The following is a 24,853-nucleotide window of genomic DNA, read 5'->3' as shown; positions in this document are numbered from 1 at the left end:
ATATCTTTTATTTTGTATAAATACACTAGCATAACCTGTGAGAAATATAATTTTGATACCACAACTTAGAACTTCTCGTAATATTGATACCATGATTCAAAAAATAACTTAAAAAGTATTTGTAATTTTGGTAATTCTATTAGAAATCTAATGGCAAATTAGGTGTCTTCACATGAGAGGAGGGGGGGTGGGGGGCGTTGAGAAAAAAAAAATCATAATTTTAATACCATAATTTAGGATTCACGTGCAATATTGATACTATAATTTAATAATTTTGATACCGTGTGCAACAACAAGTATTCTAAATAAATTTCTAATGAAAAGACAGCAATTTGTTAAATATTTCTTGAGAAAACAAAACACAGAAATTCAGACACAGGTTTTGGGCCCAAAAGCATTAAGGATTGCATCCATGACAGGCCCAGTAAACTAGACCAGCAAGGCTAAAAGCCGAAAGGGTTGCAGTGAGTGAAACTGGAATTTTTTTGGCCTGTCTCAAGAATCCCGTTTTTCTCTCCAGTGACTCCAGCTTTCCCGGATATGGATTCATCTACTGGTCAGGAATTCAAGGTGGGTAGCTTTACTATGTTTACCTCTGTTAATTCCTTCCGCTTTTACTACAACCTGAAAAATGCACGCTCGGAATTTGATTCTTGGGTTGCAGATAATCTTGGGATCATCTTCTGTTGCCCGTAAAAAGATTTTAGCAGACATGGGGTTTGAATTCACAACTATGGTAATTTACTGTTTGCCTGTTGTTCTTTGAAAAGCAGTATAGAGATTGATATCTTTGGATAAGGAATCGTAGAGGTTTGTCTGTTTGATTTCTTTTGTAGTCTGCAGATATAGATGAAAAGGCCATTCGTAAAGAAAAGCCTGAAGATTTGGTTACGGCTCTTGCTGAGGCAAAGGTATTTTATTCCCACTGATCGTGTTGAGTAGTAAGTGTTAGGACGCCATTACAACTTGGTCCATTGCAAATTCATTTACTAGTTAAAGTTGTCGTTCATCTGTTTACTGTAGTTGAAATTTGTTTCCAGTTCTTATTTTTTACCGTGTTATGTATTGCTTACAAAATGTCGTCTTTCTGTGTTGCTTTGTGTCTCAGGCAAATGCCATAGTGGGAAAACTCAAGAATGTTGAAAACCAGGAGAAGGATGCCAAGCCTACACTTGTGATAGCGGCTGATACTGTATGTTTTTTCATTTCCCCTTTAAATGTATGTTGCTATAATGGATATAGTTGATACACGGTTTGCATCCATTGTCAACCGATGTTAGTTGTGTCAAGGATCAAGCTGAACTTCTTCCTACTGAGAATATGTTGGAAGATTCTACAATGTATAAATGTAGTGAGTTGTATATGCTAATTATAAGTGTCTCCTAACCACAAGTCTCCCATTGCTGGGTCCGATGGCCAATGTCTTCTTACAGATAGTGTGGCTGCAGTTTTTAATTCCTTGTTATGCTTATAGAATTTTATTTCTTTTAGTGTGATCTGAATTCTTTTGGGTTCGTTATATCTCTATTGGTTAGAGAGCTTCAAAAGATTTTTAATAAGGTATTAAGGATATGTAAGAACTTTCACACATAGTTCAGTTTCTGTCGTGGTTCAGAAATTGCACTTGTTCGATGAACAATAATGGAAAGATGTAATAGTGCTTCTCTTTTTACAGTGTGGAGTTTAGGACCAAAATTGACTTTTTGAATGTTATTTGACATTCTGGTGTCGATGTATCCGCAGTAGTGAATCTAATGCCTTTTGCCTGTCCTGTTTGACATAGATTCGTTATGTATCCCTTTGCTTATCTTAACTATAATTTTTCACTAGGTAGAAAATGTCCAACCAAAGCGTCATGGCAAAGAGGATGCAGAACCCACCCTGCTTATTACTTGTGATCAAGTATAAGATATTTCCTTGGTTTAATTATCCTAGTTTCTAGTCATGATTTTCGCATGTTCTTGTTGCTCATTCTTTGCTGTAACTTATATCTTTAGCAGTGTGATAAGTTTGAGTTTTTAGCTAGAAGTGGACGGAAGTATAGGATGTGCATCAGTTGTAGTCGGTTGCATAAGTCGCAAACAAGCATTGTCCTACAAAGGTTTAATATGCTCAAACCATCTTAAAGAAAATATTCAGCGTCTTTCATGGTGGGATCTAATTTAATGAACTAAGGAATATGCTTATTATAAGCAATGTCTCATTTTCCATCTTCATGCCTGGTGCATTATGTATACATGGATGTTTTCTAATACATTTGGGCATACGACACTCAGATAAGCTGCCTAGCTTCAATTCTTCAAATCACATCACCTCAAATTCATGACAAACTACCAGGCACTCTCTCCACTTAACTTGATCAAGGCTAATCCTAGGATCCTATCATCTCATATATTCCCTCTCCATTGATAGCCTAGCCAATTTGTGTAGTCATTTTCTGTGCCAGACTACACATCAACCTCTATAATCTACCCTGTCTTCCTTATTTTGAGGTTACAAATAGCAACAACCTGTAGGGATAATTTGCCATAGGTGAAAACTAGCATCCAATCAACCATATGGCTGAAATAAATGGTTCTTGGGTGTGAGATATCAGAATGCGCTGAATGCTTATTTCATTTTTTAATATTTGTTGCCCTTTTTTAATTTCTATAGTTGCATGTTTTCTTTTGTCTCACTCTAAATAAAAATGATCTGGAGGTGGTGGTGTATGAAGGCATGATAAGAGAAAAGCCTTCCAGTGAAGAAGAGGCACGTGAATTCATAAAAGGTTTAATCATATCCCTATATTGATCCTTCTTCTGTATTTTTCATTAATTTCTCGTTCTGATAGCTTTAGATATGTGCAGGTTATTCTGGTTCGCATGCTGCTACTTTGAGTTCTGTTCTTGTGACAAACCTTAGCACTGGATTAAGAAAAGGGGATTGGGACAAAGTGGAGGTATTTTCTAACTGAAATTAACTCTTAATATTTTATTCTGAGAGAGTTCAAGGAAGTGGAGGTTGCTTTAATTCTTATTCTACTCTGTTCTAATTCATAGATATGCTTGGTGAATGGTGCAATCTTTTTCACCTATTTGTTAAAGAGGCTGATAAATATGACCTTGTGGTCTACGTAATATGCCATTAGGATCAAGGTCATATTTAAATATGTCAGGTAGGAACACTTATATGCAACATTTTATATGATTTCCTATGTTTTTAAGACCACCAATTTTCTTTTATGCTAGATCAGGGAAATGAAATTGTTGGTCAGAGCTAATGAAAACCAGGTTGCTATAGTTACAATATTCTTGTTCTATGATACATTAAGAAATAAGATACATCATTCTACTCCATGCTGATTTGTCTTTTTTCACTACTTGGCTGGCATAAAGTTGATAATACTGGTAAGTAGCTCATCAACTAGCAATATGTAGATTGACCTCTCCGAAAATGCTTCTCAGCCTGATATATAAAGCATTATGTGCTCAATTTATCTGTGATTATAAACCTTGTCGTAGAATAAAGATCCATATCCATAATAAAGTATTTCTCTTTCATTACTGTTTCTTTTGCTGTATTTTCAATTAGACCTGCCACTTTCTCTATGTTTCTTTTGGTCTCCTTTATAGCTATGGTCATGATAAGTCCTCTGACTTTTGCAGATTCATTTCCATGATATTCCAGAACAGATAATAGACAACCTGGTATGGACCATGGACTTTTACAGCCTATTATTTTATACTTTATCTTAAGTAAAATGCATTAACATTTCTAAGCTGCTCTATTTTCTTTCTCCAGATAAAAGAAGGGAATGTACTAAATGTAGCTGGTGGACTGATTATTGAACATCCTCTGGTTTTGCCATATGTGAAAGAAGTGGTTGGTATCTCATACTTTGTATCCTCAATGTGGTAAAAAAAAAAAAAAACAATTAAAAACCAAACGGGTATGAAGTTAAAGTTAGCTTTTGTTCACTGGCCTAGCTTATTGCCAAAAATTGGAGATATCACTGCTATTAGGCATGTAGTAAATTGGATTTGCAGGGTGGCTAAAAAGTCAAATTATGCTAAAAAAGAAGTGATGAAAGCTTATGATCTGCATTGATTTGCTGAAAGTAGAGGCCCCGGCTGGTAAACAATGGATGTCGTTAGGAGGTTCTATGAGGAATATGGTCAGTTTTATGGAATAATCATCAACAGTCAATATTTGGAGATTGGACATATTTGATAATTTGAATTTATGCCGAATTCTTATGTGTGGATATATCTTCTTGAATGTTTGATACTTCTGGGCTCTTACTAATTTGAGCTACTTGCTAAGAACAATATCACCTGAAAATCCTTTGTAGTTGCAGAGTTTAATTTGTGATCTTCTTGCATTTAGATTACCTACATAACTAGCATGTTTTCAAGTTCTTATTGCTTACATCTTCACATCTATGTATTAAAAAAAAAATAAGGAAAAATTTTGTTTAATTCGACAGGTTGGTGGAACTGATAGTGTAATGGGACTCCCGAAAGAGCTCACTAGAAGACTAATGAAGGAGGTTCTATAGGTTAAATCTTTGACTCCTTGATTCTTGACCTGCTGTCAAATGTATGCTTCGGAAAATGTATGATTGTTCCATTGTCTGCTTCATATGCCAGTGAATGCTAAAACATTTCAGTTTCTTGAGTAAACATTGCTAAAAAAAACTTGATCCTTAACTCCTTTGATGAAATTCTAGTTTTCTTGTCTATCTGATGATCCTCAACATGTATAAGGCTAAAGCCCTTAAGGTTGTTCATTCCTCATTTTAAAAGGTTGCATATTTCTATAATTACTACTATTACAACTCGAATAACTATGCCATCAGCTACATATGAGCACATCTATATTGCTTTTGCTAATATGGGAAGAAAGTAAACCACAAGACTAGTATTTTAATCTGACTTCTGACTACCTTTGGCCCTGTCCATTAGCCATCTTGTATCCATAGCTTGTCTCTCCATGGGATTTGTAATTTGGGACCGGCACTTTCCCGGATTCAATGTGGTTGATATCTTGCACCAGTTTCTGGTAGTGGCGCTTCACCTCCTCAACAGTCTTGCCACCAACCGCCCTAGCCAGATTCTGCCACCAATCGGGCCTGTCCTTGTAGGTCACCAGTGCATCCTCAAACACCTTATTCTGCTCTGCTGTCCAACCCGAGTTTGAGCTCATTTTTGCAGAATTAACCTCGGTGGAATTTAACTGGGGAAACTAACTTTGTGCTCTATGAAACTTGACGTGCTTGCTGCTCTATATATAGTATTTGGAGGTTGTGGGGGTGGTGGGGCAGGGGCAGGTTGCCTGCTTTTCGCATGTCTTTGTGTTGTTCTACTTGCCCTGTGGGAGAAATCTTGGTGGAAACTTTTCTTTCTTAAGCATTAGACCAGGAAAAGAGGGAGTTAGTTTTTTCGTTTTTTTTTTCTTTGCTTTACATTTAAGCCTTGACGGGATTTGGCTGAATCAGTGCTTTACGTAGTAATCACATAGCGATGAGGGAATAATCAATCATATACTCGGTGCCTAAAGCATCGAGTCTACCATGAACTTATATGTGCAAGCTGGTTGTTATTTTGAATTTCAAGGATACAAATTATGTATTATATAGCTTCACATGTCCGTACCAGGACAGTACATGCAATATCTGACAAGTCAAAAGTGAGCACGATGCTTTTGTTAGCATCCCTTAATGATATTAATATGTTCTTCACGTATCATGTGGGATAAATCACACCTTTTAAAAACGTGGAAAGCTGGTATCAAATCTTTAACACTATCTTTCCCTTTTTCCTTCTTTACCTGCAAAAACGTTGATGGATTGCTTAAGATCATCAAACACCTTTTCACGTATTTACCAGTTCTTGCCGGCACACATTGACAGGACTGCCGAAAGCAAGTTCTAAAACAGAATGTCTAATTCATTTACTTTACTTTCTCATTAAGATAAATACAGGGATTAAAGAGCAAAGTCTTGAAATAACTTTCTTTGCAATGCACACACTTCTTCACCTTTTATACACACACATACATTTATATACACAATATATTCTTTGTGGTGAAAGATGATCCGGATATATTTGGAATCCTTATCATCCACACCGGTATCCAGTGAAAATCGATGTTCATGGGCGGTCACCCACTAGCCGTTTCGTTGTCATGAGCTTTAAGGGTTGAAGATGGGATCCAGTTGAATGGATTCTTCATTGAAAAGATTCAATCTTGATAAGAATGAGGAATAAGTAATCTAGCTTTTAAAAGTCAAAAAAATATTTGAAATTAGACTTCTTTGATAGAAACGATGTTTCTGGTTATATGTGCTGAAGGCAAAAAGCTTCAATTGATGCAAGTAGATGGGAACCAAGATTACAGTATACATGAATAGAACATAGCTGTTGTGTAAGAACTTCGGACCTGTAATAAAAACTAGTCTACTCCAATTTTAAGTAGTAGCTGCGCTTCTGTGTGTGTGGTAAAATTTACTTTAGAGTAGTCTTTAATTTGATAATGACTTCCACAACTCTGGTGGAACATTCCTGAGAGATGAATGCATATGCTACTGATAAGATTCACGTGGTCATTCGCAGTGAAAATGTCATATCTGGTTCAATGGGCTCTCCTTTCTCTTTTCAAATCCTGCACCTCGTTTGGGGGGGGGGGGGGGGTGGCTTCGTCGGTCTTGAATGGAATATATGAAAGGGATTGCGATAAAAAGGAAAAATACTCTTCTTTTGAGTTTTATAGAGACATATGCATAGTGTGTGTTGCTGAGAAATAGAAGCATCTTTTATGTTTTCTTTACAGACTCAGAATGCATCTTTGTGTATGCTTTATTGCAACAAACCTTAAAGAATCTTAGTACGAGTCTAGTAGCAGAACCACGTTCTTCCCAAAACATATATCAAAATCTATACATGACTACTTGTTCTGTAATATATGTTGAATTTATTACAACAATGTCCTTTTCAAAACGTCCAAAACAGACCCCATTTTCTCTAAAGGGTAGCTGTTTTTCATTGTCTAAATCTAGTGCTACCTCCGTTAAACCAGAACACGAACATGAAGATTAATGTGGAACCAAAATATTACAATTCTATATATATCTCTATGCATTGTCAAGAAAGAGTTCTTCATGCCAGATTAATTAGAGAGAATTCTCAGTCACCTATGTTTCCAAGTTACTCCTTCTATACAATCTATCTGCAAAAATCCTTTCCTATGAAGATTGTGCTGCCTCATTAGCTTCCTGAGCTTCCGGCTGAACTGCATTTGCTTCCACCGGCATGTTAGTTATTTTCGGACTGTACTTTTGCAGTAGTCTATCTTTGTTTTCTTTCCACCATTCTTCTGCCTGCTGCTCGGCAAACCTTCGCTTGCTGTAACAATGTTGACAAGCATGTCAAATGGAAATGGTTAGACTGGATATTTAAATGGAAATGACCAAATTAGTCTAATGATGTCATGTTGCCTAAGAACAAAGCAAACAGGCATTATGGTTCAATTCACTGTGTAGAATCACAATTTGTAAACCACAAAAGAAATATGGGATTTCTATACAATACCTGAATCTAACCCTCTTGAAGATCTTGGTCCCGTTTGCACGTACAACAACAGTTACATAAACACCTGGTTCAAACTGCTCAATGACTTCTTTTTGTCCCTCAGTCTTTGCAGCTGGAGGCGTCCCGAAGCCACTGTCTCCACTTGACTGATTCATGCCTTTTCTATCAGAAACAGATGATCCGTTGATTTCTTCTGGAGTTCCTTCAATATCCTGGGGCCTGTCCTGAACGCCAGGATTGGCTTGATCTTCTGTTTTATGATCTTCCTTGCTATTTGATACAAAGGATAATGCCATTTCCTCGGTATGAATCTGTTGGTCAGGTCTCCGTTCTGGTGGCAAAGAAGAATTTTCTTCAGCTTGAGCCCCATATTTATCCAGAAAAGATTCAACTTGAGCATGTACTGCTTTAATGGATTCACTCTCAGATATATCAGCTGGAAACTTCTCTGTGATTTCTTTTAACTAAAAAACAGAAAGAAGAAACGTGCTTATTAGTACAAATACTTTCACCACAAACCAAGAGAGACAAATGCTTCACACCTTGCCACTTTTTCTTGGTCATCACAAGTATCACGTCAGACAAAAATAGAGCACAATATTGTTCTAGGAAAAATTTGAGTAAAATTAACTGAAAGATAACCCAAAAGTTTAATGAATTTCCCAACAAGAACCTGAGGTCATTCCCTGAGAACACTCAAATGCTCATATGCCATCATCTTATTATATCAAACTAAAAATAAGAGATTCTTATTAATGTAAATTTGAAACTTCAACTTGCATAAAGATGGATGATGAAATGAAACGATAGAATTACTTGATCTGCGATGGTCTTAAAGGCTTGCACTGCTCCAATACACGTGGAAGATCTATCAGCAGCTAATGAAGTAGCATTCTCAGCAGTTTTCTTTAACTTCTGGATTTCTGTATCTTGGTCTTCACTTTTTTGTTTTAAACTTTTAACCTGAGTTTAAACAAAGTAATAAATAATTTTTAACAACAAACTGAAGTATGAGATGCATCTTGTTAACAAGAGAAAATTTGTACTTGGCCATGCAGTTTGGAAACTTCTTGGTTTAAATGATCATTTGCCTTCTTTAAACTATCGATGACACCCCTTGAAAATACAGGAGTTGCTGATCGTGGAGGACTTGGTCTTCTCGAGTAAGGGGAAGCAGGTCTTGAGTTGGATTGAGATTGCAGCTGGGCCTGTTGAGGATTTGCAGTTGATGCGATAACAGGCTTTAGAGCCAACTGAAGGGCACTAAGTGAACTTGGGAAAGCAATTTCCTTGAGCTGTAATAGTGATGGAACCTGCGAAGCACGCACTAAGGCATAGTTATCAGATCTTGTTCCAGACATTCCAGACTTGACTTCAAGGTACTTGATTGGTTCCAGAGTGGGGGAAAGCAGAAGTCTTGAAGTTCTTCCGTCTGACCTATCTCCCCTAACAGTGAGATCCAGCGAGCGACGGTGACCCGTTGTTCTTCGAGTTAAAGTCGCTGTTTTTCCAACATCTAGAGCCCTTTTAAGTTTTAGATAGCAAGCATCACAGACTCGATGTGGTTTCCCAGGAGTCGGAGCAAGAGCTGCCCGCAGTGCCTTTTTGGAACTGCAAGCATGGCAATGCACCAGCCCACAGTTATGACAGTTGTGTCGCTTTCGAGTAAAACCAAATGCCTGCCTACAAGCTGTGCAAACTGATTGATCTGCCCCAGACATCCACTTGTGGATGCATATACACGCCGTGTAGTTTGAGCCACACGCAATGCTCTTCACGAGCCTGTCCTTGAGAGCTTCTACCAATGTCGGGACATTGTGGTCTTCTAAGTCCCCATGTCCTAGTCTACCATTGGCTCCTCTTCCCCAGGTAAATACTTCGCTTCTTGAAGTGAGGACTGCAACATGATTGGCACCACATGCTATTTGTTCAACAAACTCTCCAACTAATTTGTCTTGTACTAAGCAAGGGGACTTTCCAGTAGATTGTGGATTGCCTAGCTGACCATGTACGTTACTTCCCACTGTGAAGACATGGCCGGACGTAGTAAGGGTAACAGTTATGTTATCTCCACATGCTACCTGCTGGATGTTGTAATCAATAAGACCAGAAACACAAGTTGGGTAAAGATGCATCCCACTGCTTCCATGACCCAGTCGATTTTTATCACCATCACCCCAGGTGAATAACTTTCTTGAGGAAATATTTGGACCCAACTGATTTGTAACTTCTATAATAGCAGCAGTATGCCACACTCCGCAGGAAACAGCAGCAGTTTTCAAACCACTCAGCGACTCAACCTCCTTTGGATACGGAATGCTTTCACGATCACCATGACCTAGAGCCCCAAATGTTCCATCTCCGAAAGTAAACAGTTGTCCGGTTGAAGTTGTCAATGCTGTATGCCAGGTGCCACAAGCAACTGATAAAACATGAAGGCCTTCTAAAGATCCACATACTCGTTTTGGTATCCAGTGGCTGACATTATTTCCATGACCAAGAAGTCCTGCATTATGTGTACCATCACCCCAGGTGTATAAATCACCAGATGCAGACACTGCACATGTATGAAACTCGCCACATGCAACAAAGTCAACACTTGTAACAGCAAAAAATTCTAGTAGTCGAGGACAACTGAAGTCCTTCTCAACTCCATGACCTAGCCTGCCACCAGATTCCTCTCCCCATGTAAAAACATCGCCTTGTCTAGTAACAAGAGCAATGTGCCGAACACCACAAGCAATTTGGTGTACGTCAAGAACTACATTTGACTCCAACAGCTTAGGAGAGAAAACATCACTTTTTACTGGGATTGGCTTCCCGGTTCCATCTGTTAGTCCATCAGACCAAATCTCTCCCCACGCATAAACATCACCAAGTGATTCTATATCATCTGGTCCAGAACCCGTACTTGAACAACTAGGAGTACTTGAGACACTAATTCGGAAACCATCTGCACCACTCGTTCGAATTTGCATACTTGCACATTCAGATCCTGCATGTGAGCTAGAACTATTCCAGTAATTATCACGAAGACTATCGGTGGAGACTCTGCTGTGGATACTTGACGAAAGTTCCAGTCTTGCTCCAAATGGGCGATGATCTTGAGAGGTATCACCACAACCATGCAACTACAAACACATACATATTATGAGACTTACTATAACTTAACACCAACTAATTTATCAATGTATAACTGTAGTTTTAAGTAACACACATCAAATTTAACAATTAAAGATCACCCGCTAACCTTAGTGGATGAGTAACGAAACGATGTCAAACCAGACTTTCACAGAGTTTTAAAAGAGAGTCAAATCTGTACACCCAATTGTGGTTCATTGTGCATTTCGGAATATGTAGCTTACTCTTAGAAGGTAATAAGGTAGTAAAAGGGCTGTGCAGCTAAAGCTCAGTAGAATCTTTACGAAAGATTTGGAAATAATTTCCAAAGTCCAGAAATTTAAGGGTGGCTCTTTATTGAAACACTCAATTCCAAGAAAGATCTCCAGTTTCCCAATAACCACAAAAGCAAAAGTGACATGCAAAAAATGTCTTTCATACATTTATAGTCTATCTGTTGAAGAACAGCTGAATAACCTTATTGCCAATAAACTATCCAACTCATGCCTTAATGGAATTGCACAAAGAAACAGCTCTAAGTTTAGTTTCCGTGTAAGATCTACTCAATGCTACTTCCATCCCTTTCATTTCAGAAGTTGGATCTCACATAGTTCGAGAAATTTATCAATGATCATAACCATATTGAGTTGTGACGCAGATATCTAGTGTCTACACCCTGCAGAAGTAGACTTTCTGAATAAAATTAGTTGTGCAGAAGGACATCCAGAAGTCGGAGAGCAGGTCACTGTAATAGTATGCAGTGTCTTTTCAGATGATTGACATGGTAAATGTATTCTAGAAGATTAAGATTAGATAGATAATAATCCATGACACATGATTTAGTTGCCTCATCAAAATAACTGGAGAACAGGCAGTGGTGTAAATGATTGGGGTAGACAGCCCTAAAACTTAAATTCATATAGTTAAATGCATATCAGATAGGTATATAGAAGTTGGCACAGCCATGCCATCCTCACAAAGAATATCAAGTGACAAAGAAGGAGCAATATATTGCTAAGACATTAAGTTCTGGAGTGACATTTACATCAGAAATTTCACTTCTAGTCCGTTTGGTATATGCTTGGCGAGCTGATATTAAAGTCTGCAGGCCAGTAAGCCAGATCTCAGTTTCAGTTTTGTCCTTGCAGATCTACAAAGGTTGAGAAGATGCAGTAAGTGAGGGAAAAGTTACCATTAAGGGGGTCATATCAACTATTATAATTGCAATAACCACTGACCAGATCAAGAGATCTTTCACCATCATTATATATGAGCGAAAATGACAAGTACTCCTTATCTGGGCGCAAAAATCTTTTAAAAACAGGCTGTACAGACACAGTACAAAAAATATTTATTCTTAATGATTAGTTTCTGGCTCCCAAAGTCGAATATAACTTTGCTCAGTGTCATACCAAAGAAAGTAACATGAACTCTAAAAACATAATCATTAAAAGAAGAATTTTGCTAACTCACGGTTCTCTGTCCAGGAATAATCCGTGAAACAGATGATAACTTCAAGTGCCTTTCTGATCCTTTAGAGTACCAGATTAATGTTGTTTCATCCTGGAAATAGCATGAAATCTTAGGCATCTGTGTATTTCAGGTTATCAATAGATATTCACATTCTATTATGGAAATTATATATAAAACTTATGCTTTCTTTCTTATATATATGAGCAATATGCAAATGGATGCAACAAAATAGTAACTGGAGAATTCAAAAATATTAGTGAAGTATTGGCCAATAGACACAACAAGCAAATAGTACGATAGGCACGGGAAAACCAAATAGAGGGGACATGCAGTTGAATTCCCTGGAAACTTAAGCTCTACAGTGTGAGCATTTCTGCAATCTCTTAGATTCAAAAAAAAAAAAAATTGCTTTTGACCAAGACTTCAGCAGAAAGTGGATCTTCCGTTGTAACAGCTTCTGCTTGCGTCTCTATATTAAGGAAAGCTAGAATGCGAACACTGAGTAGCACATCATCCTTTTTATGGTTTTATTGAGATTGATGGTAATGAAACCTATATATATTTTGAAATTTCTATCATCATGCTACAGTTTGTGTTTTTAATATCAAATATGGCATCTAGAATACTAAGGAAATTTTAATGTAATGCCAACGAAATTAGTGCGAACAGTGCCCAAAAACCTTCTAATTTGGAAACCTAATGTCAGAGCGGAATTCCTCCAGTAACTCCTAAAGGCATCCTCTACTGAAGCAAGTTATTTGGATAGCAGCACTTGAGAGGAGGACAAAGTTAAGGAGGTCTAATTTAAGCTTTCTTGTTTGGCAGGATGGAGAGAAATTGGTGAAAGAAGTTCCCGTTTGTGGTTTACATGTTAACCACCTAGATCAAATTTGTGGGTCTAGGGCAAATAAATATAACATATACAATAGAGGACTCAAGTTCTTGGGCTGGAGCAAAGGTTTCCCCTCCTATTTTTATCTTGAATCCTTTGTCCCTAACCATATTACAGAATGTTATAAGCCTCAATATGCAAAAGAAGGAAAATAAGCTTCCCAGACCATTTTGAAGTTCCTTGCAAAATATATAACAGCATATGATGCCAAAAAGTCAAACACACTCTAAAATACAAGATTTTGATCACATGCAGAACATGTTGATATTACGAAAATAGAAACCTTAAACCCGAGAAATTTATAATGCCTTCTCTTCTACGGGCTAGCAAGATATTGATGAATGCTTGAAATTTCTCACATGTAAATCAAGATTTTACTCTTCCCCGTGGTGAAAACCTAGGTAGTCATTTTAGAATGCACACTCAAACAACTTGGAAGAAAATGCGTATTGGAATATGACAAACAAAATCTAAATGGTCAAGAAAATAGATAAAGACAATTTGCTTACTGAAGAAAGTCTGAATGATCGAAACTTAGGCCTCCCCTTTCTGCAGTACTTGAGCAACTGTGTCCCTTTCTTCAAGGCAATGAGTGCCTTCAGAGAACAAAAGTAATGTCATGAGCAGGCAGGGTCCCAAACTGACCAATTTTGAACAGGAAAATATCATAAATTAATATTTATGTACATAGAATAATACAACACATTTAGACATTGAAGGAGAAATTTCAGACCAATCTCTGTGGCTGTCCGGTCATCTGCATACCCAATAGTTTCGACTCCCAAAATGATTTACTTTAGATAAGCCCATCTACTAATTTTGAGCCTCTTTTCTCGTATATGATTTATCAAGTACGCTACTTGTTTTCCACGTATCTTTTATTACCAGTAAACCTGTAACTTCAGCAAACTTACACTGAATACATAATAGTTCAATGTTACAATTTTCAAACTGTTGTATAAACAACCTCTCTATCATCCACCACCCATGCAGTTCCCACCTCTTAAAGTAACCCATAAAGCACTCAGCAATCCAGTGGTGTCATGGCACTACCTAAAAGATTACTGCATGTGGCTTTCAAGGGAAATACAATCCATCATTATATATCTTCCACAATCCTCACCTACACAGACAGATATGAGCAAAGAGTGTTGACAGGCTACTATAACCCTCGCCTCAAAATGAGTTTGAATCTTATGTGTAACTTGCTTTAACTGAATAGAATCACCTACACAGACAGATATGAGATAAGAGTGTAAACGAATAGAATCAAGCTGAATAAGGTATTTGTCCTGCTTTAACTGACATAAGCTTGAATAACTTTAATCATATTCAATACAAGTTGAGCTTGGAAGCTTGATAAATTTTTATTATGGTTAAAGAGAGGAGTTGGGAGTTTTAGTGATTGATAATACCTGTGTAGATTTTACCTCAACACCCCTAATCCTGAATCCTAGTTCCATTACTACTAACTTTGCCGCACAAAGGCTTCCAAATATCTAGCATATACTATAGTTTCACAAGTTTTTCAAGATTATAGTACTAAACAAGAGAGAAAAAGCAGGGATACCTGCTCGACGTCACGGTCAGGATTGCCATAACTAGCAAGATCTGCCATTCCATCTTTAACAAATCTTGGGAATTCGCCAGAAAAACCTATTTATCCCAACCATCCGTGTAATCTTCGTGGGTGATGGCAATGCACTCTTGTATGGCCAAAATCATCAACCTGCCTAGAAAAGACAATCCTTCCACCAAAACCTTGAGCTAAGCTTGCTTGAGCCGATCTCGGAAATCCTTCCCCGACACTTGTATAACGTCACATAATTTACTCGGTGATCCGGCCAAAATTAATACTGATCCAGTTAAGATTCACCAAGAATGGCAGTAAATTTTCCAGAATTATGAGTGAATTCATGATACTTCGCCTGAATTATGAAATGAGCTTGGGCAGATTCGCAATGATCAGACGCACGACAGACGAAGAGGGGGTAGAGAGAGAAAGAGGAAGAGTTTCAGAGAGAGAAAGTGACACACAAGTTTAGGAAAAACGGTCGCAGCTGTAGCGAATTTGGCGCGCTAATTCTTGGCCGCCTCAACTACCTCTGTATAACGCAAATATTTATTAAATTTCTTTTTCACATTATCCTCACCAATAATTTCTTATTAGTTAATACATGTTTTTTTTTTTCTCTTCTTCTTATGTAAGATTTTAAATTTCATGATCTATTCAATTAAATTTAATCACACTGTAAGAATTCTTATACCTACGTATGCAGTGATGATTAGATTCTCTAGTACATAAAATCTATACTTTATTATTAATGAAGAATAGTTTTTTTATATCTTTTATTTTTAGTCTATTTTCTTCTAACACTAGTCATTGTTGCACGTTACTTCTATTTGTATATAATAAATAATTTTTCACGCTTTATTATATATTATGAATAAGAATAAAAAATTAATACATTACATTAATAAAAAAAAAGAAAGAAACAAATAATAATTTATCAATTAATATAAATTTTAAAAAATTAGATAAGTTAGTTATTTTATCATGAATAATATTTTTAACTTTATAAAAATTTAATGCGACGGTGTCATTAACCGACGTTTGTGAGTGTAGTGGCCTTTTTTTTTTATATATTAGTGTGGGTTAAATGTAATTTTTTTCATTTGTTTAACTTCTCACTCCTCCGCTATCTTTTGATAGTTATTTAATTTTTTTCTTTTGAGAAATGATTTTATGTTACTCATTTTCTTATAAATTCAACATTACTTATTATTTTGCATATATTTTATTAAATAATGAATAATTCATAAATATTTTATTTAAATAATATTAACACACACATAAAATATATATGACAGATTACAAGTGTTTTTGTAAAAATATGTGGTTTATGTTCGGAATTTGAATTTTGGAAGTAGTGTTGATAACTGATATTTCTAATAATTACATGGATATCATATATTTTGTGGTGTTTTTGTGAAGAAATTGATTGCATTATAACACATTGCAATAATTTGTAAATATATATGAATACCACTTTACTCCTTTTGATGCACAGAAACAGGCGTAGTATTTTTAATTTTGGAGTGTCTTATTTTGATAATTTGGAAGTAGAGATAGAAAAATAGAAATAAATAAGTGTGTGTTGGAAATAGATTTTGGTATGTTTGGATTTATGTTTTGAGGTAATTTAAAATAAGTGGTGTATGTTTGATATTAGGATTTCGGAGACAAAAATTACTGTTTATTGTCAAATTATACCTCTTTCATATATGTTTATATATATAAATATTGTATGTTTAATAAATAAAAATCACTATTCATTGTCAAATCATGTCTCTTTTATATTATATTTATATACGTAAGTGCGTATATATATATATTATATATAAAAAATTGAAAAATAAAAAAACATACATATAAGGTGTAAAAAAATAAAAAAAAAGTACAAATATTAGGTATGTTTTGTCTTGTCTCGAAAGGGTATACATTATCTAGATTTTGATTGTCTCGCTTTCTTTTTTCTATTTGGAAGGTGGTCAACAAATCAGAGTGGCGCAGCGGAAGCGTGGTGGGCCCATAACCCACAGGTCCCAGGATCGAAACCTGGCTCTGATACGGAGTGGCTTCCCTAATATTCCTTTCTTTTTGGAAATCGATAAGAGTAGTTTCAGCAGATCTCTGTGCCAACTGGGGATGTAGCTCAAATGGTAGAGCGCTCGCTTTGCATGCGAGAGGCACGGGGTTCGATACCCCGCATCTCCATTTTATTTTAGTCTTTTTGACTCACAAATTCCCACCTGGACCCTTCAATGATTTAGTTGGGGCCCAGTACAAATAACCCAGCCCACCACTGATATTCTACTGCTAATGTTGGGCCCATGCCCACTTTCATTATTATTATTTCAACCTAAAACGTTAAATTATGAATTCTAACAACTTTCTCACGGATAAAGCACGATTAATGAGCCGTATGTCTTTGCCCTTGCAGACAACTGACCCTCTTGAAAAATGAAAAGCTATTTGTATTCCTACAGACAATACCTCAAATATGTGGTGAAATATGGTAAACTGGGACCTCATTTCATTCTCAAACACATAATGGGCCTTATTTCTTGACACAAGAATAGGGAAAATTCTAATCAAATTGATTTTACTCCTATCTAAACCAATTATATTGTAAGCAGAACAATTTTGGTATAATTGAGGTTGATTTTTTGGTAAGAATTTTTTTTCAAGAATAGATAAAATTCCCCAAGTAATTCACAAAAACTGCAGTAAAAACACCAGCTGCAGACAACTACTGTTGCATCAAGTAAGTGAATTATTATCAACCAATTGCTCCCTTAAAAAGTGAATTATTATCAACCAATTGCTGCCTTTCTACCGTCACATCATCAAACACACACACAGTGATTGAGTCTTGTTCAATCAATTTCCTTTCCTCGGTCTTCATCAGCATGGAGATGAGTAATTTTCAGCTGGTCTTTGTGGGCTTGCTTTTTCTGCTAGCTCTGCTTCTCGGAGGCTGCTGCTGCTTTGCTAATTCTTTATCTTGAGATTTTTCCTCTTCTTTTGACGATGAGCCCTCCACTTGCTCTGCTACTTCTTCAGGGCTTTTCTCCTTGTCATCACTCGTTTTCCCCTTGTTGGATTCTTGAAATTCCTCCTCAGTAGTTGCTTTCTCTCCCTCTCTTCTTTTCCGGGGCCTCCCTCTTTTCCTTGGCCTACTCTGCTGTTCCACTGACGATGACTCTGCTATTCCCACTGTCACCGATACCTCCTTCCTCTTCCTCATTGCCCTCTTCTTCCCCATCACTTTTAATGCATTTTTCACCAATACCCACAAAACAAAAATCGTCAACAACCAAGTCTATGTATACAGTTATCAAGGGAGTAATCACAGCTATTATCTACTATTGTTCCTGTTGAGGAGAGAAATGGAGTGAGCGTGTGCAAATGAAGCCGAGAGAGAGAGAGAGAGAGTGATGATAATGAAGAATGAGGGAGAGAAATAAGGAGTGGTTCTGGTTACCTATCTAACCATGGTTTAAACTTATATATACACTACCCGATATTCATTTTCTTATCATTAGGTATAATTACGTGTTTCTTTCACGAGATTATTTTGTAATTTGAAAAATTATATTTAATATTTTTTAAATTTATTTTCATCTAATAAATAAGTAAATTCGTCAGTAAAAAATCATAAAATGTGTTGATATTAATAAAAGAAATTAAGTAAAAGTTAATTTTTACCCTCGATTAACTTGTTGCAGGTAAATAATTTTTTTCTTAGTAATCTCCACTATAAAGGTGAAGATATATATGCTTACATGTATTAATATATGAAGATGAAGAATGATAGTTTTGTTCATAAAAAGAATTATTTGACCTGCAATAAGTCAATCGGAGGTAAATATGAATTTCAATCCAATTTTATTTTTAGTTAATATGAACAAATTCAGTGAATTTTGATTAATAAATAGATATATCTGTTAGAAGAAAGTAAATTTTAAAAACACTAAATATAATTTTTTAAATTATATAAATTTATGTATAATTATATTAACTTTTTAAAAAGGACTGTAATTATCCCTTATTTAAATTTATGTATAGAGAATGAAATTTGGTCAAGGAGAGTAGTGAAGTGTGGTGGGGTTTTCATTTTGTACGTGGGGGTGAGTTTACATGATTCATAGGTGATGTTGTCGGACCCCAAGACAACTACACAACTCTCAAATTCTCAAACTCTTACATCTTTTACACAAAAAAACTCATGTTATCTTATGTTCTTTATATTATATATAAATTTATATAATTTTTTTTAATAAACTCACGCCTCATCCACTCACATACGCTGTCAAATGCCAATGAATTTTGAACGCGATATTTCTTTAATAAAATACTGAGTCCAAATAGTGAGGCGTCCCCTAAAAGATAAATTCATAACTTTTTAATTATGAGTTCCGAGAATAATAAATAAATAATTGTTGGGCTGCAATGAGCATTAGCCGAAATAAAGAATAGAGAGGGGGGTATAGTGTGAAGTTGACATTCCCAAATCCAAATGTATTTATAGTGGGAAAGAATAAAGCAAACTAAAAGCAGTTGAAGGAAGTAAGATTTGGTCAAACTCTCCTCAAACATTTGGAAGCATTCATTACACTATACACAGTATATTATATGTCTCCACTGGCCTACTTTCCCTCTTACACTTTTCTTTTTTAAGGTTTTATTCTAAATTATTACAATAAAACAATATTACCTATCATAATTATTAATACTAATCAAACTCTAAGTGGGTGTAATTATCCCACTTGCCGACGTCCATATGAAGCTCACACTTTTTATCAAAAATAAATGCATTACATCTCTTGAGATATTGTAGTTGTAATTACTAGTAAACTCATATTCAGTGAGAAAAGTTTACACAAACACCTCCTAAAAAGATATCTTTAATTTTACAATAACAAAAAAATATTTATGCATTTCGACATAACCTAAAACGGTGTCAATATAATTTATCTTTTATTTTATATTCCATAATATCAAATAAGTCGGCATCATGGCTCTTGCTGCTTTCTACTGCTCTCGTACTCTTTATTGGGTATTTGTTAGTTATTAATATTGGTAGGAGCAGTAAATGCATACTCGATGTAAGAACAAATTCGACATGTATGAAAGAAAAATTCTTACAAACTTTTGAGGTTAAAGGCCCGGAAAATTCTTCAAATGATTTTTCCTTTATCCTGAACCTATCCCATTGGGTAATGAGCCCAATAGTATGTTGGACCTGTTATTCAGGCCCACTGAATCGGATTGGTCTTTTGCCTTTTCTTTTCCGTTTGGGCTTTTTTCTGGTCTCTAATTTATTTTGAGATTATTACACGCTCAATTCTTAATATTTGGTGTAATTATATGTAAATTCTTTGTAGTTAAAGAAATTACATCTAACATCCCCAGATTTGATTTCGTCTATGTGAAGACGTCAAATAATATAAATTATCATTATAAATAATATATATATATTATATTATGATGACACGGAACAATCCATGTACAAAGAAAATTCAATAACTGTCATTTATTTTTCTTTCCTTGCTACATTAATATCATCAATTTTACGAGATAAGATGAGCATGGAACATTGAAGTTTTGTGTTATTCCTTTTAAATTCTCACATGTCCTTCAATATAAAATTAAAATATTTATTTTGCCATAGTAATAAAATATTCCAATTCTAGAATGGACTAAAGATATATAAAGGCAAGATGACTTAATCATACGTGTGATATTGTCATGCATCAGCACATCAACGGTATCTAATGAATTTGGATAATTTATAAATTTTAAAACCTTTTCTTTTAATCGAGATGTATTTTTAAATAAAATTGTAAGACTCATTATAAGTAAAATGAATAATGTTCTGTACAATATAACATCAGTCACTTAGCACACTGAAAATTAAACAAATTTCAACTACAAATTTTTATTTCAGAGGGCCCAAACTCATATATAGACAAAGGCAGATGCATAGTTATGTGAATCCACAACGAAAATGGGGAGACGCATGTGGCCCTGTTCTCAAGTTTTCGACATGAATACAATTAATCTAATTTTCTGAAATTTTAATAATAAATGTGTTAAAATATTAAATATAACTTTGATTGCAACGAAAGATACTGACCTCGTCAAATGCAAATCCTTTTGGATAAGGTCTATTCACGCAAACCCATCTCCATCAATGTACATTTCTTGGTGCCAAATACACGCACACGTACACCCAAAATATACACATACGTATAAATCAGTAATGTAATAATTAATACAGAGATGCAACTTTGTCACATGTTGTCACGTGGCAATGCATTCGAGCACGTAATTTAGTTACTTGGTATTCAGACTCTTTTGTTGATCTAAGTTTGTTTCAATCACTTTTAATTGAGATCATGATCGATACATCAATTATTCTGGTTTAATTATTCAAATTAAACGTCCCAACACTTGCGATATGGGTCTAAAAGTATCTAGTGATACTGTGTGTTGATTCACGCGAAGTTAAATTTAAATTCTTGAGGACAATTAGGAGTATAAAGATTTTGATTGGCTCACATGGACCAGACGCAAACCTTTTGATATAATTAAATTTATTGAAATTCAAATTTTCTTTTTATAAACAAATTTGAAATTTGGTTCTATTTATGAATTTTGCTGCAAACTCCACAATTTGCAATGCAAACGCAGGGGCTGAAGACTGAACCAAGAATGAGAAACAGCTCGTCATTAATTTTTACTCCGTTAGATTGAAAAATCCAAAAAAGTGGGTCTATAGTTGATTTCTGGCCACAAAATTTGAAGGAGGAGGGGGATCAATATGAAAAGCTCCGGTCTTGCACAAGGAAAGGGATTTGAGAGATGAGGCGCTGTCTCTGTCTGGATTACATTAACTAATATTTTTGCTGTTTGAGCAGACAATACTCCAACTTTCTGACTGCCCACAAAAATCTTTATCTGGAGAGGAGGCTGAGGTTGCAAGGTTTTCTTGGTAACTTTACTATTGAACTTCAAAATTCTAGCTTTTGACACAACCATGCAACCCCCCTCTCCCTCTCGTTTTGTCTTTTTCTTTTTTTGGTGTTTTCTTCAGTTGGTTTGCTGATTCTTTGACGTTTATATTTGGCAAGAGGTGGGAAACTGCCTTCAGACATTTTACCCCTTCTCTCTCTGTCTCTGTGTCTCTGATGTGAGAGCCTGTATACTTACTACAGTGTAAGTTCAGTCTGGGTTTTCTTTGGACAAGATTAGAACGAAGTGATAAGTAGATTTGAGCTTGTATATGTGGGACTTCTATGGTTCTTGTGGAAATTGTCTGCTGTATTGTTTCTCCTTTCCATGAAGAGTACATATCGTTTCTGTTGGGGGCTTTATGGGAAAATGAAGATATATTTTGCTCTTCTATGGATTTTTCATGTGGGATTCAACTTTTTCAACTAATATTTCGCCACAACAATTGGGTTGCCGTTTACTATGTTCGCAGTTGTTTCAGTTTTGAGAGGAATTCGTTGGACATGGAATTACCTTTTAAGCCCTCTTTCTTTATTTGGCAAATGGCCTTATAGTTGTGATCCTCTGCCTCTATCAAGATTATCTGTTGCAAAGATGAGGTTCTCTCATAATCTAGCAGCACTGCTCACATTTTCTTCCTACATGTATATGTAACTCTATTAGTAACATACTTGTCTAGTGATGGAAAATGGCAATGGTCATAGGTTTGAGTTTTGGGGCTTTCGACATAATTCCTTGCTATCAGTGCTGTTATTACAAGTTTTCGGATAGCAATGGTTTCATTCCATACGTTTTTGTTTACCTCAATATTAGCTCTATCTGAACATCATATATCATGTTTATTTTAAGACAGGGTTGCTCGCCTTTGTTCGTCTTGTTCCATCCATGTTCTTGAAGGAATCTGCTCAGAATAGGTCCTGAAATGATGGTTTCTTACGAGTCTCATAGCAATGGGAATCTGATTGATCCAGGCCTACAGATTATCAGGCATCCATCATACCAATCGTCTGGCAGGTTTTCTTTACCTTGGTTTGATATACGGGTGTTCTATGTGAGGATCAGTAATTTCATGGTAGATGATTCGACCCCAGAATATCTCACCCTGAACAACATCCCTCTGAGCCCAGATACAGTTCTTGAAGTGAATGGAGTGAGATGCTCCATGGATTCAGAAGGAATCTCGTGCATTCTTAGAAGGGACCGGGTGGATAAGAAGTCCGAAGAATCTACATTTGTCAGCACGGATAGCATAAGGTTAACAGACAGCGTGAAATTTGAGGTGTTCCATCAACAGGATCTTGTGATCTCTGGGGTTCTAGAAATGTTAGGTGCCAATGGTTTTGTAGGGGAATCAAATAATGTAGGCAAGAAGTGGAGCATGAATTGTGAATCCGTAACCAGCGCTGGTGTGGGATTCTTGAAAGGAAAACAAGTAATGGGTTCTGAATCATTGTCACCTACAATTGAAGTTTATGTGGCTGGTTGCTTCTCAGGGACTCCCATCATATTAACCAAGACGTTACAGCTTAGCCCCCGCAAGAAGCATAGGAAGGCTATGCTGGGTTCAATTCCAGAGTATGATGCTTCTGAATCCCATCAAGATGCTGCATCTGGGCATGATTTTCAGGTAATGTAGTTCGATAAACATTCTTGTCCTTGGCATACACAACAAAACCTGTCTCTCATTAATCTGGCTAACTGTGACTTTCCTTTTTGCAGTTTCTGAGCTATGTTTAGAAATCCATCATCATCCGGTCTCTACTAAATGCATTGTAGTTTAAGGCTAAACCTCTATATTGAATAATGTTGAGTCATTTCACACATTTGAGATTGAACTGGTAGATCATGGAAATCTCTTAACTACTAAGTTATTGCTGATTGCATGACCGGCCGCTTGCATTGAAGTCCACCTCCTTAAATGAAAAGAAAATGACTAGGTGTAAGAAAACGAAGAACGGGATCAAATGAAGTTTGTTCTTGTCATCTGTTGTTTTCTTCAAACTAGTGTTAGTTCTTAGACCAAGTTGGAAAATGTTACTGCTGTTAGTGACTAATCACTTTTGAAACTATCGGAATAATTCTCAGTTTCCTACATCCTGGAACAACGCACAAGTATTAGATTGAGTAATCGATTCAAGGTTTACCCTTATCCTTGTATGGATGTTGACTGCTTCCCGTGATGAAACATGCTTCTTCCCAACAAAAGGCCCATTTCCATTGATCTTAGGCACAACCAACACAGAATCTTATCTTTGACATGTCAAGGGGTATGGGCAGGCACAAATATTGAAGAGATAAGAGTAATAATCTTCTTTTTAGTTTTCTCTCGTGTTATCCATGTGCTGCTGAAAATTGACCCCATGGTTCTCATTGTGACAGAAACTAGGTAGGTAGTCTTGAATTGTGGGGCCCACTACAACACTTTGGCATTTGTATGCAAGATCTCGGACCATAAGCTATCTTCTTTATAGGTTGTGACCGTAACTCAGCTTTCTTGAAGAATTTCATGGAATATACACGTGTTCCTAACTCTATCTTATCAGACCCGAGGCCTTTTCTTGTTTGGAATTCAGAAAGTCTGATTTATGTCATGGAGAAAAAAACAAGATATATCTGCAGTTTATGACCCAAATTCAGTGATGCTGATTCTGTAACCTTCTGCGAAGATATTTAACTTGATTATACCATTCTTGATTCTTGTTTGCATCTTTTGAAATGGTAAATGAATGTTTCTGGAGCCACATATTGTGATGGATTACGTTGTTCCTTATTGATATTAGTAAATCTCATGTTTCATCGGAAATGTGCGCATCTAAAGGGAGATTTCATTTCAGGTTGCAGAGTACAAGAATTACAAACCAGAAAGTGAGGAAGACTACGATAACTTATACTGGAGACGGACAGAATATATCGAAGGTGAAGATGGGGAACTTTCTTGGTTCAATGCTGGTGTTAGAGTGGGTGTTGGGATAGGCCTCGGCATTTGCTTGGGGATTGGGATTGGAGTTGGTTTGCTGGTCCGCACTTACCAGACTACAACCCGGACCTTTAGAAGGAGGCTCATCTAGTTGACAAACACTGTCTCATCCCAATTTTATTGGTTAACAATCATTAGGATGTGCATTTCAGGTCCTAAGTTAGTTGATCACAATTTTCATAGTGTCTACATTCTAACTTGATCCAATAAGAGGAAAAGAGAGAGGTTTCATGGCTCAT

General features: G+C 36.1%; 3 protein-coding genes, 1 non-coding gene and 1 pseudogene across 12 annotated transcripts; 3 read left to right on the top strand and 2 right to left on the bottom strand.

The window, feature by feature from the left end:
• The first annotated feature begins 410 nt into the window (after positions 1 to 410).
• Positions 411 to 8,766, top strand: LOC105159243 (uncharacterized). Of its 6 annotated transcripts, none has more exons than XM_088878422.1 (11): positions 411 to 570; positions 665 to 736; positions 837 to 911; positions 1,109 to 1,192; positions 1,831 to 1,902; positions 2,656 to 2,770; positions 2,850 to 2,941; positions 3,648 to 3,689; positions 3,784 to 3,864; positions 4,469 to 4,540; positions 8,701 to 8,766. In XM_088878422.1, exons 1-10 carry the CDS (start codon positions 541 to 543, stop codon positions 4,538 to 4,540), a joined length of 735 nt encoding a protein of 244 aa, XP_088734548.1. In that variant the 5' UTR covers positions 411 to 540; the 3' UTR covers positions 8,701 to 8,766. The 6 variants fall into 6 exon arrangements, with proteins under 6 accessions (XP_088734548.1, XP_088734547.1, XP_011074545.1 ...); XM_088878421.1 differs by lacking the exon at positions 8,701 to 8,766 and adding an exon at positions 7,675 to 7,813; XM_011076243.3 differs by lacking the exon at positions 8,701 to 8,766 and having other exon boundaries at positions 412 to 570; positions 2,701 to 2,770; positions 4,469 to 4,723.
• Positions 4,741 to 5,400, bottom strand: LOC148788869 (protein RADIALIS-like 3 pseudogene; annotated as a pseudogene).
• LOC105159244 (PH, RCC1 and FYVE domains-containing protein 1) lies at positions 6,845 to 15,163 on the bottom strand. The gene is made up of 9 exons (XM_011076246.3): positions 14,627 to 15,163; positions 13,566 to 13,652; positions 12,165 to 12,254; positions 11,930 to 12,016; positions 11,737 to 11,841; positions 8,618 to 10,702; positions 8,388 to 8,534; positions 7,572 to 8,035; positions 6,845 to 7,385 (listed from the first exon to the last, which is right to left on the bottom strand). The coding sequence occupies exons 1-9, from the start codon at positions 14,672 to 14,674 to the stop codon at positions 7,226 to 7,228; spliced, it is 3,273 nt and encodes a 1,090-aa protein (XP_011074548.1). The 5' UTR covers positions 14,675 to 15,163; the 3' UTR covers positions 6,845 to 7,225.
• A 1,598-nt stretch (positions 15,164 to 16,761) lies between these two features.
• Positions 16,762 to 16,834, top strand: TRNAA-UGC (transfer RNA alanine (anticodon UGC)). Its single transcript has one exon. It is a non-coding gene; the product is annotated as a tRNA-Ala (tRNA).
• Positions 16,835 to 21,262: 4,428 nt separating this feature from the next.
• Positions 21,263 to 24,852, top strand: LOC105159242 (uncharacterized protein At1g01500-like). 4 transcript variants are annotated; one of them, XM_020692600.2, is made up of 4 exons: positions 21,263 to 21,617; positions 21,757 to 21,841; positions 22,487 to 23,264; positions 24,472 to 24,852. In XM_020692600.2, exons 3-4 carry the CDS (start codon positions 22,560 to 22,562, stop codon positions 24,703 to 24,705), a joined length of 939 nt encoding a protein of 312 aa, XP_020548259.1. In that variant the 5' UTR covers positions 21,263 to 21,617; positions 21,757 to 21,841; positions 22,487 to 22,559; the 3' UTR covers positions 24,706 to 24,852. The 4 variants fall into 4 exon arrangements, with proteins under 4 accessions (XP_020548259.1, XP_011074541.1, XP_011074539.1 ...); XM_020692599.2 differs by having other exon boundaries at positions 21,264 to 21,617; positions 22,491 to 23,264; XM_011076239.3 differs by lacking the exon at positions 21,757 to 21,841 and having other exon boundaries at positions 22,491 to 23,264.
• Position 24,853: the final 1 nt, after the last annotated feature.

The sequence above is a fragment of the Sesamum indicum genome, linkage group LG3 (genome assembly GCF_026168435.1).
Source record: "Sesamum indicum cultivar Baizhima isolate 11 linkage group LG3, ASM2616843v1, whole genome shotgun sequence".
Taxonomy (NCBI): domain Eukaryota; kingdom Viridiplantae; phylum Streptophyta; class Magnoliopsida; order Lamiales; family Pedaliaceae; genus Sesamum; species Sesamum indicum.
The sequence above is the reverse complement of the archived record's forward strand: the minus strand, read 5'-3'. Positions and strand labels throughout refer to the sequence as shown.

What these genes read in the sequence shown, in the direction of transcription:
- LOC105159243 (XM_088878422.1), top strand. Translation starts at nt 541, where the DNA reads ATGGATTCATCTACTGGTCAGGAATTCAAG. An exon ending in GGTTTGAATTCACAACTATG is followed by an intron (nt 737 to 836) that starts GTAATTTACTGT and finishes TTTCTTTTGTAG; the next exon opens with TCTGCAGATATAGATGAAAA. An exon ending in TGCCATATGTGAAAGAAGTG is followed by an intron (nt 3,865 to 4,468) that starts GTTGGTATCTCA and finishes TTAATTCGACAG; the next exon opens with GTTGGTGGAACTGATAGTGT.
- LOC105159244 (XM_011076246.3), bottom strand. Translation starts at nt 14,674, where the DNA reads ATGGCAGATCTTGCTAGTTATGGCAATCCTGACCGTGACGTCGAGCAG. An exon ending in TTAAGACCATCGCAGATCAA is followed by an intron (nt 8,036 to 8,387) that starts GTAATTCTATCG and finishes TCTGTTTTTTAG; the next exon opens with TTAAAAGAAATCACAGAGAA. An exon ending in TTCAAGAGGGTTAGATTCAG is followed by an intron (nt 7,386 to 7,571) that starts GTATTGTATAGA and finishes ACATTGTTACAG; the next exon opens with CAAGCGAAGGTTTGCCGAGC.
- LOC105159242 (XM_011076239.3), top strand. Translation starts at nt 22,560, where the DNA reads ATGATGGTTTCTTACGAGTCTCATAGCAATGGGAATCTGATTGATCCA. An exon ending in CATCTGGGCATGATTTTCAG is followed by an intron (nt 23,265 to 24,471) that starts GTAATGTAGTTC and finishes ATTTCATTTCAG; the next exon opens with GTTGCAGAGTACAAGAATTA.